At 46.3% G+C, this 11,879-nt stretch overlaps 1 protein-coding gene across 1 annotated transcript; it reads right to left on the bottom strand.

The window, feature by feature from the left end:
* Positions 1-920: 920 nt before the first annotated feature.
* Positions 921-4,103, bottom strand: LOC126524396 (uncharacterized). Its single transcript, XM_072287370.1, has 3 exons — positions 3,676-4,103; positions 3,436-3,536; positions 921-2,704 (listed from the first exon to the last, which is right to left on the bottom strand). The coding sequence occupies exons 1-2, from the start codon at positions 4,101-4,103 to the stop codon at positions 3,440-3,442; spliced, it is 525 nt and encodes a 174-aa protein (XP_072143471.1). The 3' UTR covers positions 921-2,704; positions 3,436-3,439.
* Positions 4,104-11,879: the final 7,776 nt, after the last annotated feature.

The following is an 11,879-nucleotide window of genomic DNA, read 5'->3' on the forward strand; positions in this document are numbered from 1 at the left end:
CCACATCCGAAATGCTCATCGAACTGGTGCGCAACCACCCAGTCCTCTACGATAAGCGCCACTTGAAACACAAAGACAACGTGCTGAAGGACGAATTGTGGCACAAGATCGGTCGCGAGCTTGGGTTGAGTGGTAAGTGCGTGTTCTGCGATCTTTGTTTCTTGATCATTTACATGTACCAGCTGCGCATTGCGATGCTAGAGCTTCGCGCTAGGGTATCAAAAAAGTTCTGAAGTCATCCATAAAAAAGTCGCAATGCTTGTTGCTCGGCTAGCGAACGCGTTTGTTTTTGTTCGACGGCCTGCCAGCCGAGTGCACACGTGCGCCGAGTGCGCTGTTTACATTCTCTGAACGTAAACAGCACAGTGACACGGATATTGTAGCGATGCCTTTTCCCGATGCTAATGCCTTTCGGCGCGTCGAACGAGACATTTGGCAGGCGAGTCATAGGGCATGGCAATATAAATACACTGCGCACTACGGTATTTTGATTTATTCTGTTTATATATATATATTCTCCAAGGAAAATACTTTTCAGTGAATGTGTAGCCTAACATTGCACACATTAGTATTCCACTGCTGCATTATTAATTGGCATAACAGTGCATGCAGTAAATGTCAATGATACCGGTATAAGGAAGTGTTACGATTTCACTTGTGAATGGCTAATTACATCTTTGACCGCATGCTAAACCTCTGCATGTATGTGTCAATAAAAAATGAAAGGTTTGCAGGAATGGCAGCACAAAACAAATTTAAAAGCTTAAAGGACACGTTCCAGAAGTATTGGAACAAAATAAAGGACTCTATGAGAAGTGGAGCAGGTGCGGCTGAGGTCCCGACAGTGAAATGGGTTCATTTCGAAGCGATGTTGTCTTTAATGGGCCCGGTGATGCAAGAACCGATGTAAGCTCAGCATGACTGTTTTGGTCTACTTTTATTACTTCAATTTCAGTCATTTACAAGCAGGATATGAACAAAATAATTACAAAGGAAAAAACACATGCATACATCCTATAGACACAAAATGCTCTTTATTTTACATACACACAGTTGGTCAACTAATTTGCAAGTAAAATGTACATTGAATGCACTGCAACGGAGGGAAATGAATGGCTTGGCATCAAGGTACAACAGTAGTACACAAGTGATGGCGCAGTGTGCATAGAGAATAAACACTGTGACCATGTAAAGGGAAGAATTGTAAATAACTGTGCAAACATTGATGAATAACCTTTATATAAGTGGCGATGTGAACGTGTCAATAGTCATGCAGTTACACTCAGAGCAACACGCACACATGATGCGATGGCAAAGCTAAATATTTCATAAGTATTGATATGTTGGCCACATCCTCACTTTTGCATAATATAAACATAACACTTAACGAGTAACTGCTCTGATGAACTACATGTGCAGGAACAATCACTAATGAATAGCGAAGTACTACTAGATGTTTTTTGCATGATGAATAATAACAGTAGCATATTTTCGAAGTTGGCTATGAAATGACTTGCGTAACCTATGGCGTGGTAAACATAAGTATCACATTTTTTTTTTCAGTATCTGCACAAACATTGATTTCCCGAGCCGTGAAGGGTAATGAAGCCCGAATTTTTTCTATCCGGGCAAACAATTTTAGTGGTCATAAAAAGCAACGATGTGCAGGAACTTTTCGTCAGAACAGTTTAGCTTACTTAAACATAAAATATTATCCACTCAACTTAAAGGGGATTTTACTGCACACCCGTGTTGTCTGATGCCAGTTCAAAATCGCCTGCAGCTGAAGAGGACAATGTCTAACAATAACACATTTACTTTTCTGCACAAAAGGTTTGTTAGCAAGGTGTAGGCTACTCTAAAAGGATAATTTTTTAAAGTTTAACAAGGCAAACCTTGTTGCCCAAGGCCAATTCAATCTCTCTTGCTGGAGGGGCTAAACTCAAACATTCCACACATTTTATTTCCTTCTCATCCCGACGTGAAGCGCGCACTTGTACCACATAAGATCCCATTTTCATGGAGACGGAAAGCAACAAAATGGAGTCTGCACTGTGAACATTACTCTTCAGCAGGTCCTCGCAATATGTGCTGTTACATAGAAGCATAAAACGCATGCATACCTTCTGGAAGAAGCGCAGACCATTACAGGAGCTCAAATAGTCTGCAAATCTGCACGGATAACAAAAAAGCACTTAACGAGCTAGTCTCGTGATTTATCTTCCTTTGCAATTATGCGCTCCACGAGCTCAGCTCATCTTCCCTCCTGAAAGGGTAAATGGACTCGTATGTCAACAGAACCAAATAACTGCACTGAAATTGCACGGAGTTCAATGTATTGTGGCTTCAGTAGGTATTTTCATCACTGCATGGCACACATTTGGAAAATTCCACTGAAAGATCTTATTTCTCAAGTTGCCCTACATAGTTTTGCGTTGCTTTAATAAAGCAACTGTCCATGTTCATTTCATGCAAACAATATTCTACAAAGCTGTGAGGAATATTTGAAGCTCAAAAGTGTTTCGTGTGCTTTTTTTTTTGGTGAATGACACATAACACAGAACACCAGTCGTGCTTCGCCAAAGCACAGGCATGGAAGGCAGCACGGAGGTCGTCGAGCAAAGCCAGCTGGACGATACCATTTACGATGCAAGCTCCGTAGACGAGCTTTCCGGAGCAGGATCGTCGCCACGTTGTGTGACACCTGCAGTCACAGAACCAGATAGGTGAGAGTAATGTTTTTAAGAGTGGTGACCTGAAAATCCCCAAAAATAAGCTTGACTTCATTCTTTTGTTTAGGTTCAGCGCAATCTATATGTGGTAACAGCATTTTTTTCTGCAGGTCAAGGTACAGCGGGGATACCGACCAAGAGGCAGCATTTCATACTAAAAGGCAAGTAGTTGCATTAGGATCACTTAAAAAGTCCGCATGCATGCGTGCTATCTATCCACAGATATGTGAATTTGTAGCACAGCGTGTGATTGACAATGTAAACTTAAATTTTCTCCTCTGGGTGAACAGGCCACGTAAGATCCCCAGACTGTCATCCACTGATTCCAGGTAAGATCAGGGCACACACAGTGTGAGGATTATGTTGCTCAAGTATACACCATTTTTCTTTTTTTTTCAGATCTGCACAATCAGTGTCGCATGTCGACATAGCGTCAGAGTGTCTTCAGCAACTGCGTGCAGTCAAATCATCGCAATCATCGAAAGAAGCACACGACCTACCATACTTCTTCAGTATGACAATTGCCCAACAACTGCGTCTACTGAATACGCATCAGCAGATAGTGCAATAACGGCGCTACAAAAGGTCATGCATGACAAAGTGAAGGAAGCAAAGCAGGAAAGAGACATGTGTCAAAATTAGCTTCGTTGCTGAATTTTGCCTAATACAAGGACCCTCAGTATCCTATAAACTTTTTACTCACCACTCTACAGTGTTCTGTCCATGATCATGGACTCTTGCCAAGGGATCTGGCCATCAGTGACGAAGTACTTGGCAAGGTCGTCCCGCATTTTGTAGGCAGCTCTTAAGAAAGAGGTATCACAAAATTATGCATATGCAGGAGTAGCAGTAGCAAGCAGTGGACTACCCAAAGTCATGATTTTGCATGCTTCCTGGGAAGTTCTCCCTAATTATGTAACGTGCCACATGAAAACTTCGTTACCTGGTTGAGTGACAGCCTGTGCTACGCAGAGGTGGCAGTGCATTGTTGCTGCTGTCCTCGGCCCTCCAGCTCCCTTCACTGATTTTTCCCTGCCAGTCTACATGGTCAGCTGTTCCAGGAGGGCAGTATGCAGATCGGGAAGTGGGGGACTCCTTGAGCAGGAAGTTGTGCAGGACTACACAAGCAGAGATAATCCTTCTCACATTCTCGTCCTTAGCTTTGAACGGGCGGCGCAGGATGCGCCACCTCTGTGCCATTATGCCAAAGGCATTCTCTATGACCCGACAGGCTCTGCTGAGACGGTAGTCGAAGATCCTTTTTTTGTGGGTCTCGACAAAGTGGCTTGATGAAGAATCGCCTTCTAATGGCTGCTCCTCTGTGCTAGCAGGCAAAAATGGGTGAAGACCTGCATGACAAGTTAGGCACATATTGAGCTGCAAAGACAAAATTTTCTGTAACAGCAGTGACAATGTCCAAGCAACAAGGCGGAAGAGCAGTATGTGCATCGTTACTTGCTTTTGTACTACTGTATTGGTTACGTATCAAGAAAATGCTTCCTCAGGAAAGTAGGGAAAACCATAGAAATGGCCTTCGAAACAAAAGTGTAGAAATATGTCAATGAAGTGCTTCAGGCACCTCTATTGGAAAAAGATTACAATGCTAACTCACACGTGTGTATGTTGTATATTTACAGCCCGATATGCACACGTCCAGTGAAAACCATATCCACTAAGGGGTAACACTGCTGCAGCAAGACAAATATGCTGAGCAAATTGCACCTTCAAGGACTATGTGATCATCTCAAGCTCAATTCCTTTTTTGAAGTACCTACATTCAATAAGCACTGTCGGTGAACATATTCATTCAGGTGTTTGACGGGCAATGCAATCACAATGTGTTCTGAGCTGTTCATTCTTCTGTGAATTAGGAAAATAAACAGCTTTAGGTACGTATAATTAAAACAATGCTGCCGAGCATGCAAAGTAATGAAAAGGTTAAACTTGCTTTTCCTGGGATACGGCCGCATCATGTATGTCTTAAGGGGAAACGCTTCATCTCCCACCAGGTAGAAGGGAATGTTGCCAACGTCGCCCAATGGTGCATCATGGGGGAATCCTTGCTTGTTGGAAAGAATGGCCTCTTGTAGCCTACTTCGGCTGAACACACCACCATCTGAGTCGCTGCCATGGTGACCTATTTCTACGTACAGAAATCTGAAGAAGATAACAAAAATACTCCTCTTTAAACACTAATTTTTGAACCTGTTAGGTTGTCTGCAAAGTAGAGGCTAAGGAAAAGAAGCTATGTAACACGAAAGCAACGATACAACTTTGCAGCCTACATTAAGTAAGGTGTCCTTTTCTTTTGTATTTAGAAAGAGATGTACACCTTTTGCAATAATTGCACATACACATGTAAGCAAACTTACTACCTTATACTCAAATATAATTTCTGGTGTTTTGTATGTAAACACTTCAATATCATTACAAGGCGCGCCGTGGTCAGCGACCACGGAATAACTTTGATCAGCCGGGGCTCTTTACTATTCACCTAAACCTAAGCACACGCCTTTCACTCAAAAGAAATCCTCAATATGCTGTTGAACTCTATGTCACAATGAGCATAATTGTACCAGGTTGTGCTGACAATGATTAATTTTAGTACCAGTAACGCATCAATTCTGTGCAAGTACCTGTAGCAGGCGTCGTTGATGGCAAGCAGAGATTTACCGAAAAAGTTTTTGTAGTTCCGGTCCTCACTTCCTGATTTGGAAGGACATTCGATGGCAACATGTTTACCATCAATTGCGCCCACGCAGTGGGGCATGTTCCACCGCTCCTCGAAATCATTTGCAATCTGAAGGATGAAGGTACACGAGATGAGAATGCATAACCCTGTCCTGTGAGCGAGAGCCACATCAATGAAAGCAACCATTGCAGAGATGACATATCAGCTATGTACGTGCTATCACAATTAAAGTACGTGCATTGAAGACCATGTAATAACATCGTGTTTACCCGCAGCCACTCATCTGCACTTGATGGACAGGCAACGTACAAAGGATCAAGGACGTCCCACAGCACCTGGCACACCGACGACACAATGCCACAGGCTGTCGAGCGTCCGTTTAGGAAGCTAAAACAAGATGAGCGGAGCGTTTCCCCTGCAGCCAAGAATCTGAAGAAAAATATAAAGAAATTCAGAGAGTGTGCACAATTCCATATAGGTGCAAGGTTATCTATATGGGAAAATCCGCATGTTCAAGGGAAGCCACTCGCATCTTTACAAGTACATTGTATTGCACATTGCCTCGCCTGTTCTGTGGCTATGACATCGGTTGCATTTTGATCAAAGCCAAATAAATCAAATATGATGCGGCCAACTCGGCCGCGCGAGGACTAACCAACCGCGCAGCTGCAAGCACGGCCGACTCGGAGTGTTGGTCGCGGTGCAGTGCCAAGGACAAGATGACCACCTTCAACGAACTAGTGAAGTGGTACAGACTTAACAGACAGACTATGCCGCCACCTCACCCGGGGCTTACCCGGGAGGAGGCAGTGTTATACAGGCAATTACAGACGGGGTCCCTGCTCACCCCGGTGCTAGCTAAGCACGTGTGTCCGAGCGTGTACGCGAGTGACGTTTGTAGACTGTGCGCTAAGGAGAGAGCCACCGCGGCTCACATCCTTTGGGACTGTAGTATAAATCCACGAGAAGCCAGTGAGAAGACGACGATCCCGCCGCAGCTAGAGGCTGCAACGAGGACCTATGACCAAGATACACAACTAAAGGCCGTCCAGCAGGTCTCGGCAGCTCTAGAGAGGCAGCGACCTCGCGAAACCGAGGAGAAGGGGGGCAGCACCCCCAGGAAGGGGGTGGCGGCCCTCTCGGATCCGCGGAAGTAGCGAGGAACCAAGACCTCGAGGAGCACAATGCACGAGACTGACGTAGTGGCCACGTCGCGGTAAAAGCTTGTCCTCCCTGCGTGGAGGGAGCCTAACCGACTCTGCAGGCATATTTACTAAAGTTGTTCTCTCTCTCTCTCTCTCTGGACGTACGAATATATAATTTATTGCGATATTTAGGACAACTTATGCAACGTTACAAATAATTATAACGTGGCGAGATAAACATTTATTCTCAGGCGCCATGAAACAACAAAAGTGTCGCCTATGCTGAGGAAATGCTGCTTATGACAAGTATGCTTTTGACATCTGCTCAATATTTACATACCTAAATGCCATTCACAGCACCACATGAATCGTATTTAGTTAACGCAATTCCGAGCAGACACTGGCAGGTTCATTGAAACCACTCGAAAAATCTAGAATGCATGTCTTCAGTTACACAATTCTCAGTGAGCCAAAGCGTCCTCAACAGTTGCATGTGCATGTGTTTTCGACATCTTACGTGACAGTTTGCGCAAGCCGGTGCTCGGGACTGATCGCTTCTCGGAAATTCGTATCTTTCTTCCGAATGTGTGGTCCGACGAGCTGCACGAGCGTATCGAAAGTACGTGGAGGCATCCTCAGGTACCTAGGAATACAAAACACAGTGCGTATAGCGACATCGAAGTATTTAACTGCACGTGCTTGAATGTCACAAATAACAATACATCTCAACTTACTCTCTGTAGTACTCCAGGTCGCGATATCGCAGGACGGGTAGCAGTTTCGTGGCGTGACCAAGCTGTTCGCGCTCTTGCAGAGCTGGGCGAACCCACCAACGCCGCTGCCGCCGTCTCTTCGGCGAATGCTTCTGCGCGTCATGCATCGCCAGAAAGGTGCTTGCCAACAGGCCGAGCAGTACTGCCTCTTCTTGCTCGGGGTTCATCATTGTCTTTCCAAGCAATGGGGGAGACGCGCAACATAAACACACGAACTCGACGCGAGCGGAGACAACTGCGCAATTTCGAGCCACGCGAACATCCGGGATATCCCGCGCTTGATTGGAGGTTAGCACTTTATGGGGCAGATGTCGCTGTATGTCTTTCCGGCGGCGCGGTCCTCAAGCAGTGTGAACTACGCGATTTTCGACGGCAGGAGAATTCCATTCGCTGTAGACGCCGGATTCCTCAGTGTGAACGTACCATAAGAGCTATCCCCGCCCGCGTCACTACGCCACAACCCAGTCAACGCTGTCGCCCGCTGAGAGGCTACCTCGCCCCGCTCTTTCGCTGGGAAACTGGGCCAGGAGGGCTAGCGGTCCTGAACCGCGTGATCGAGCGTTCGGATGAGCGGCCACAGGGCTACCCCGCCAGCTGTGGATGCAACCCGGCGAGTGCGGCCGTAGGCTCCCGAGCGCAAACCCCGCCGGAGGGAAACCGGGCACGCGGAGGCTCCCGTATATCGACTGTTGCGCAGGGCCCCTGAGCCCGCGAGGCGTCCGACTCGGCTGTCCTACCCAGCCGTCCGACACGGCTGTCCGACCCCGCTGGCCGACATCGGTTCCACGAGGTCTCCGACACGGCGACACGCGCTTCCGCCTGAATTGTAGGCCAATGATAATTGACCGATACATATATATAGCTGCATGTCATCTATGAGGTATTTTGGAGAACCATCGCGTCTGTGTGCCGTTCTATTTGTTATGTGTGTCAATACAAGTCTGATGTGTGTTTGTGCTTCTGCGTACTGCTTCTTCCTCTTTCTGGAGTAATCCTGCACCCAATAACATTACATTGAACTCTCGTACTGACTAGGAATTCAGCAGCTACCCGATCATAATCGCGGTAGAAGGAGGGCAAGGGCGGCCAACCTCCTTAGGCAAATACACAGTGATCAGCGACAGGTCAGCTTTGTGGATGCCGCTTCTTTTAAGGGACGTCGGGCGTTCACCATCGTCACTGTCGATGGTCGGCAAGGAATCAACAATGCTGCCTCGGTTCGGACGAGGGACTCCGACACCTGCTTGTCCTTTCTTTTTTTTTTAATTAATGTTTCTCCTCCTCCTCCTCCGAAATAGCTGAACAAATGGCTATTGCACTAGCCCTGCTGGATAGCTCACGGGATGTCATGTATAGTGATTCAAGATCTGCAGTCAGAGCATATGAAAAGGCACCGTTTCCAAACAGGCCCTCAGACTCCTTGGGGGCAAGGCAATCACGCACCACTTCATTTATTGGTTCCCCGCACATCAGGGCCAGATAAAGGATGCTCCTCTCAACCTCAAAGAGTCGACTCACGGGGCTGCGCGTGAATTTGCCCACCGCGTTACCCTCGACCAATCGGAAGCCGACTCCCCAGAGAACAGGGACACGCCTTCCACCTACAACGAGATTACTAAACACTACTATCTCAGCCGTAGAAGCTACTTTGTTCCTCATCCGCGGCTCAATAGAGCTACTCTACTATTCTCCGTTCTACTATTCTACTCTACGTCTACTACAAACGAATACCTATCCCAATCCGTCGCTCTTACATAAAATCTATCCCGATACTTACACCAATGCTACCTGCCACGATTGTGGAGAAATAGCCACGTAGACCACATGCTCTGGTGGTGTGCCCGGTGACGCTCTATCATCGATAGCAGCTCGGCCAGATGGGAGGCGGTTCTCCGCAGCCCTCTTCTGGCTGACCAACTCTGGGCTGTCAGCAGGCCCACGATGCGGCCGAAAGGCTCGGCTTTCCGGTTCCCACGTGGGAGCGGCCCGCTTCGTGAAGACTCACGATCTGCAGGACTTCATTAAAGTTTTACCATACCTAATAAAGCAAGAAAATATATTGTTCTATGCAAATGTGTTTGGAGGTGAAGTATGGCATGCAATAGATAAGTGTGACCGATTGGAGGGAAGAATTTAACTTCATAAGACTGAACAATGAAAAGATAAAAATGAAACACGTCTCCACACCTCATGCATCTCAATGAGGTTCTTAGAAAGGTAATTTGGCTAGATAACTATAGAGCCTGTATGGAGTATATCATGTATAATTACTTAAGCCCCCCCCCCAATTTGTTTCTTTGTAACACAGAGGAGGCTACTTTGGTAAGTTGATTAAACTGAAGGCACTGCAGATAACCAAAAGATAAAATTCAAGTGATCTGCCACTTGAAATCCCGAATACTGCACGTACAGCAAGATGATTGCATATTACACAAACGGATCCTACAACTCATAAGGTAGCGACAGTTTTGTACGCAACTTTGTGAAAGCATGCAGATCAGGTGCTTTCAGCAGTGCAGCATGTTCCTGGAGGGTGTAGGGATGCCTCTAGAATCCGCATAGCCTTCAACAGTAAATGTGTGTTTATTGTACTGTGAAGGTGGAATTTTGTGATTTACCAGTGTGATGTGGAATTGCAAAGAGTGCCTCACATAACCAGCTGCATCAATTTGCATCAGGTTGTACAAATCTCTATTCGGTATATCTCAGGAGGTTACACTGCTATTTTGTAACAACAGAAATTTCAGGAAGGAACGAAATCAGCATCAACAACAGACTACAAGCACGATCATCAACAAAACTCAAATATATAGTAAAACATAGAGCATTGGATTAAGAAAAAATTATTGAGCACATGAAAAGCATTCTGAAAGCTAGGCCGCGATTTCGTAGCGATGCTATTGTTTTCGCTATTCGTTTGTGGTCTGACTGACGCCCCGGCCCGTGTTCGCATGCCGTTAGCGGTGGGCGACAAGAGTGGCATAGAATTGAGCCGTAAGTATCTCTACGAAATCGCAGCCCTTACTTTATTACGCACTAGCCCTAACCTACGGTTGCCAAGAGCTGATATCGAGTTCTTTATATATATGTATGTATAATGAAGGCCAGCGTCTCATTGAAATGTCTCTATTAAAAAGAAACCTTCTTATTGTAATATCGGCCGATATATGCTCTGGATCACGGACAAATTCCCGAAGACACTCAAAAACATAAACAATACAGGCAGGTTCTCGCGACGCGGACCTTCAAGCCCAACTACATACGTACAAAAATCTTCATACAAGGCTATATCTTCTCAGTCGTCAAGCTTAGGAATCGCGTGTGAAAGCGCGACGCCCATGACACATCGACGTATACATTAAACATGTACTATAATTGCGGCAATGCCGATATAACGCAGAATTTCTTGCCAGGAAACTACCCAGCAAACAGCAACCTTCACTGTTTTCATAATTGTGTGCCCATTGTTGTGACTTCGGGGTGGAGGACGAAAGACGGACTCGTTCCGTAGACGAAGAAGAAACGAAAGGCTTTATCTATAATATTTAGAGATAGTGTATGATAGCGTTCAGGTAGCAGTAGGAGCGCCTCAGACCGATTGCAAGCGACTCTCTCTTCACAATGGGCCGGTCCGCCCTTAAATCCTTTCGGCCCAGCTTGTCGGCAGGAACCGGGCGGGGCAGGATGATGACTTCGCCGGTGTAGAATTCCTCATTCGCCGCGGTGATGACTGGGCGCCGCGGAGATGGCTTGGCGCCCCTTGATGTCGCCTCACGTGTCGAATTCCCGATTGGCCGTAGAGAAGGGGGTACTTTCGTCGCCTCGTGGTAGCCACGTGGTGCTCGTAGTATGGCACAACAGCACCCCCGCCGCCAGATAACACATCCAGAAGTCGAGCTGTTCGAGGCGGCTCGATGTATGCGATGTGCTGATTTGGTGACGTCCTTGATGGGGCCAAGGAAATGGCTTTGCCGCCCTTTCATCAGATGGTCTTTCCTTTGCTCGACCCAGAGAACATCCACTGAAACAACCGAGAATCAACAACGCCAAACCACTCCGGCCAAAGCAAGCACCCTTCGAATGCGCATCAAAACGCCAGCCAAAGTCAATAAACAAAGCCCTCTATGAAATCTGGCTACGCTATACGAAATAAAAAGTTTGCGAACAACTTGAGACACGTGCCCGGGAGAAAAAGTCGAGAAACGGACCTTTCCTTAATTGTCAACGCGTGACTAAGCTAATCGAATCAGAATTGTTTCGCAAGCGATTCTTGACTGTAATCCGGCAGGTTGGTAAAGACCTAGATTGCCTAATATCACCTCATTTTCACCATTGAAGCAGTGACGCAAAGGTTGAGCGCTCTGTGCTAATTTGTGCGCATGGGCACCACTTCGCAAGAGTGACATCCGACAACCGAAATAACCCTCCACTCGGTGCTGTCTAAATGCACTAGGAAAACGAGTACCACATTTTTAAAGCACCAAACGGGTTTAATTAATTAAGTAGCACATACTCAAACTCTCGCGAACGTCATGAA

Source organism: Dermacentor andersoni, chromosome 3 (assembly GCF_023375885.2).
Source record: "Dermacentor andersoni chromosome 3, qqDerAnde1_hic_scaffold, whole genome shotgun sequence".
Classification (NCBI taxonomy): Eukaryota; Metazoa; Arthropoda; class Arachnida; order Ixodida; family Ixodidae; genus Dermacentor; species Dermacentor andersoni.